Source organism: Fulmarus glacialis, unplaced genomic scaffold (assembly GCF_000690835.1).
Source record: "Fulmarus glacialis isolate BGI_N327 unplaced genomic scaffold, ASM69083v1 scaffold1188, whole genome shotgun sequence".
Lineage (NCBI taxonomy): Eukaryota > Metazoa > Chordata > Aves > Procellariiformes > Procellariidae > Fulmarus > Fulmarus glacialis.
The window spans coordinates 47,813-52,819 of NW_009227356.1; the positions used below are offsets into that span (position 1 = coordinate 47,813).

At 35.3% G+C, this 5,007-nt stretch overlaps 1 protein-coding gene across 1 annotated transcript in view; it reads right to left on the reverse strand.

The window, feature by feature from the left end:
* Nucleotides 1-5,007, reverse strand: part of EML6 (echinoderm microtubule associated protein like 6) — a gene marked incomplete at its 3' end in the record, with an annotated part of 102,782 nt that overhangs the window by 46,835 nt on the left and 50,940 nt on the right. Inside the window, exons 6-7 of the mRNA XM_009583103.1 lie at nucleotides 4,435-4,570; nucleotides 268-469 (exon numbers count right to left, since the gene is read on the reverse strand). Of these exons, the coding sequence (XP_009581398.1) occupies nucleotides 268-469; nucleotides 4,435-4,570 (338 nt within the window). The remainder of the gene's footprint in view (nucleotides 1-267; nucleotides 470-4,434; nucleotides 4,571-5,007) is intronic.

Genomic DNA, 5,007 nt, shown 5'->3' on the forward strand with positions numbered 1-5,007 from the left:
GAGTTAGTACTTAAAGCAGAGTATATAAATCCAGCACGTTTTAAACACAAATGCCAATTACTTCTACATGATGTGTGGAGCCCAAATATGAGGGCTGAAGAGAAAAAGCAAAGCTGCTAAGAAAAACATGGAAAAAAAATGTTGTCTTAATGGAGTCTTAACATAAGGCCAGAAAATAAATAAATTACAAATACGTCAAACTGACACTGGTTAAAAACGATGTGTACATGAATGAATAGATAAAAAATAAATAAGATCTAGCCTTACCGTACAGATCGGTCATCACTGCCTGTGACTGCTAAAGGCTTCTTTGGATGGACCGCCAGGGCCCAGAGCTCCCCTTCACAATGCCCCTGCATAATCAGCATGGGTTTATCTCTCTCTCTTACTAGCACCTCAAATATTTCACTGTCCTGTGTCCCCGCTAAAAGTCTGTCCGCTTTCCAACAGACACTTCGGATGGACAAACCTGACAGGGGACAGAATAATCTTAGATTAATGGCAATGATGAGACAAAATGATAGTCAGTACAGTAAAGATCATTAAGACTTCAAGAGTTAATTTATAACAACTGTTATGCTTTGACACTGAAGTCTTACAATACATCACAGCTGATTAAATCTCAAAACAGTTCGTTAAATTATCTCCATTTGACAGAAGAAGAGAAGGCTCAATCCTGGGAAAATGCTGAGTATCTAACAATTCTGCTGCTAGTTTCTCAAAGGATCCAGCTCTCAGGCTTTGTGTACACCTTGGTAATTTACTTTAAAAAACAAATCAATTTCTCACGATTTAAAGATCTAAATTTTAGATTAGGCAAGGTTCCTGTGACTGAAGCTGGTTTTATTCCTTTTTTCAGTACTTTACTTTTTTGCACATTTAAATAAAATGTTGAATAAAATTTTAATGGTGAATTTAAATGGTTTGGGCCCATGTTATCACACTTTCCTATTTTTGTCCCAACTGATTATTACCAGAAAAAACCAAAACCAAAACACAACAGAATCTTGCTTTGCATAACTTTTAGAGAGCTTGATCTTATTCCACAGATCTGATCCTAACTTTGCAGCTGGAATTTTACTAACCACAAGCTTAAAAATACCCTCTTTAACAGGCTGAGCAATTTGATAGCATTCTCTGGTTGACTGCCTGCAGTGTTTGTATTTTCTATTCCAGTATATGAAAATGAAAGTTTGTATAACATGTCTAGATGCTGTGAGATATGAATGAATAAAAAAATCCATTTGTCATGTAGTCAAGGTCAGCCACGTCATCATTTTAACATCTTTTGGAACCGAATACACAATGCAATTAACTACTGGTCACATAAATAAAATATATTGTAGGCATTTTGTGTCATCTCTCGAGAAGGGCAAATTAATCTTCATTTATTGTCTTGTCCATTTCCAGTACCTTTTAATTTTGACAATGTCATTTTGTGACTTAGCTAAATTTCTACTGAAGCTTTGACTTACATCTTCTTCTTGATAAACACCAAAGGCCATACAAGGAATGAAGTTCAGATGTTAAGTGGAAAATGGGTATTAAGTTTTAGAATACAAAGTACATCTTTTTATGTGGGAAAGGTAATGTTTTCTGTGATGTACTGCACATAAAGATTAGCCATTATCAGATTTTTTACTAACGTACCTGTATATTTAAATATAAAAGCCAAGCCTATGATCAGATTGTTACTGGTGATGCATCTCATTTAAAAAGACTTCAGTACTCTTCAGTACAGGATGACCGATGAATGAGTATACAACGGGGCAGGGGGAAGTCTTCCTGGCACCCTAGAAAGACGTTTTAAGTTTGAAAGCTGATGCTTTTGCAAACTGCTTTGGAAAAAGTAATTGGAAAGGAGGGACAGAAGGTCATAGGTAAGCAGTTAAGGCTATCACCATTGCTTGAAGTTAGATACGTGCTTAAACTAATCGGTGTCATTGACATAACTGAAAATGAAACAAAATTTCTAGAGTCTGTTAGTAGCAAGCACTAAATGGAAGTGATCATCAGTAGATGACATATGAGACAAACAGCAGAAAAGGAGAGACATAACAGGAACATCGCAGGCAAGAGTCGTATCACACTGAAAGAACACAGAGAAAGAAGAAATCCTGAAGCAGGAAAAAGATTAAAATTTTAGAAAATGATGGTGACAGGGTATAAGTGCATGCTTAGATTTTATGACCTGCAGTCATTCCCAAGGTCCTATTTTTCATAGTTGTAGTCAGACCACTGGTCCCACTGCACTTTTCAGAGATACACCATGATGTCTTTTTACTTAGCCTCAATGATTATGCTCGTGGGCACACCATCTTTGACTAAGCTTTAATAAAATTTTGCAGACTTGCTTAAGTCAGTTTCTTGCCATTAAAGCAGGCAATATTTTTATTTTGACAAACAAACATAAACCTGAAGTATTTAAATGCTTTGAAGACAAGATCTGGAGAATGTTCTAGTTTTAGTTTTTAGAAATCAATTAATTAATTTTTAAAAATTTGTTATCATTTACATACAAGTCTAAATGGCAACTCAATTAAGTTTCTGCAAATGAAATTTTTTACTACTTTTGCCAAGTAAGAAGATAGCAAAAACCTGTATTGACTGTCTCTCAGCCATATAGCTGCCATTACGGTGTCTGGTTCTACTTAGCTGCTCTCATCTATATATTCTGTATCCGGTAGCATTTAGGAGATGGCAGAAATAATGGCATCAAGTTAGAATAACTCCATAGCATGTCTAAAGAGAATTCACCTTCAGTAAGTCCTTCCTTGATTTAACTTCCATCAAGATCAAAATCTCTTCTTAGGCAACCTGTAGGATAGCTAGGTGCTTTCTGCAGACAATGTGCTAGAAGATGACACCTTTATGAGTACATTACAGCTCTGTAATGTAAGTTTTAATTTTGAAGTAATAATTTTCCACAAAAGATAACTCCAGTCAATTAAAAGTAACAGAAGTCAGCTAAAGTCTGTTTTGCATTGAGTGTGGACACATCCCAGGCAGCAGTAAGGGAAAAAAAAAATTGCTTCTACTCTGGTCTCACAAATATGTGGGATAAAGCTCCCCCCAGAATCACTTCACAAAGAAGCAAGGAGGTTGAAGATGCACGTTTCGTGTGTGAGCACTGCTTTCTCTGTGTCACCCTTCATATATGTTATTCTGACTTTTATTAGGAACGGACTGCCTGCAAGACTGGTATTAGCCAGAATGATCTGTCTAACCCACATGTACAGGCTTATATCTCCATAATTTTTAGAAAGTATTTCTAAATTGATGAAAACTGCTGTAAATGGTCGTAAGGTACTGCTATTGTTTTCTAGAAATGAATGTTAAACATTATGATTCTGGCTGCAAAAAAGTACATAAAGCCAGAACTACAGAGCAAAGGGACTACTGGTTGGGTGTATTTGACAACTTTTTTTGAGGGCTAAATTCCATGAGTTTACACTACAGTATGGCAAACTGGTGGAGCAGTGTTCATCTAAGGTTGTTGGCAGTTTGTTTGTTGAATGAGCCTAGATGTTGCAAACCTATGCATTTTAAAAGTATTAGAATCATCAGCTGATTTGGTTTAAGTAAGATGAAGAATAAACAGAACAAGCTTGTTACTAGATCACAGGCCAAAATATCCATAATTAAGAAAGAAAATTTTATCCTTCTTAGCGGCCTCTTGACTATTCCAATGGTAATTTTAATATGAAAACTAGGTCTAAAAACATAAGCTAAGAAGCAGGGGAAATTAACACTAACCATTACAAAGTTGGCTGCCAAAAGTGTATAAAGCCTGCTTCAGGCCAGCAAACAGACTGCTAAACTCTCAATCCAAATGGATGTGTAGAATTCCCAGAAGACTAAGATCTTGATAAAGCATGCATTATGATCTATGGAGATTATAATTGCTCTGAGAGTCTAATCATAAAATAAAGTGATGACTAAGCTCATGGGAAGCATGATTAGATTCAACAAATATGATGGTCAAGAATTAAATAATATTCTCTCTGTTAAATATGCCAAGTGCTACCATTCCAAATGAACCTAATGGAGTGCTCAGATGCTCAGCATCTTTGAATATCAGGTTCCAAAAATCTCAAATAAATAAATGAATTGCAATTAATTAAGTTAAAGATTGGCTAACTTTTCTCCTATCTTTTTGTGTTTAATTAGTTTTTACTTATCTTCTTGTATTTACATGGTGGGGAGCAGCAACTACAAGCATCCCTCTGTTTATACTACGAAACATGGAAAACTCTTCAGGCTACATCAGGCTACATCATTGTCAGAGAAAAAAGGGAATACAGATCTCAAAAGTAAATACAGTCATTAAGTAAAAAAATCAGCAGTATGCAGAGATATTTATGCTTCAAATTAAATTGTGTGACAATCCATTATCTAGATGTGTGAAAAACCATTAAAGTAATAGCGCATTACCTTTGTATCCTTGTTCAGTCTCCCTGAGATCAATTTTAGTAATTGGTTTGAAATCAGTGTCCCATAACCGAATGCAACCATCTCTCCCTCCAGTGGCAAAACCTTCCTCACAAGCATACATACTAAAAATTCCAGCCTGTTAACCAATAGTATAACAAGTTTTAAAGTTCTTTACAATCAATTTAAACACACAAAGCAAATGTTTTTGAACACTCTCGTTAAAGGCTAGAAACTGCTAGGCAGCAAAATGTTGTTCATCCAGAAAGCAAACCAGCAAACACAGGGGGATACTTTTATTTCAAGTGCTCCCACTTTAGTGATTTATGTAGAATTTTTTGTACAAATACCAGTGATATAGCCTATTTGCAGAACTTTAAATTTGGTTTAGTTAATATTATTAGAAGGACTATTAAATAAATAATGGAACACTTAAAATAAATAGTTACCCAGAATAAACAAAAACAAGCAAACAAGCAATACAAATATTCTTACAGGTGCGGAGATGATTGAGACATTCTTTCATGAATTCAGTTCAGACATCATTTGGAATCTGACAGGAACTGAAAGAGGGTC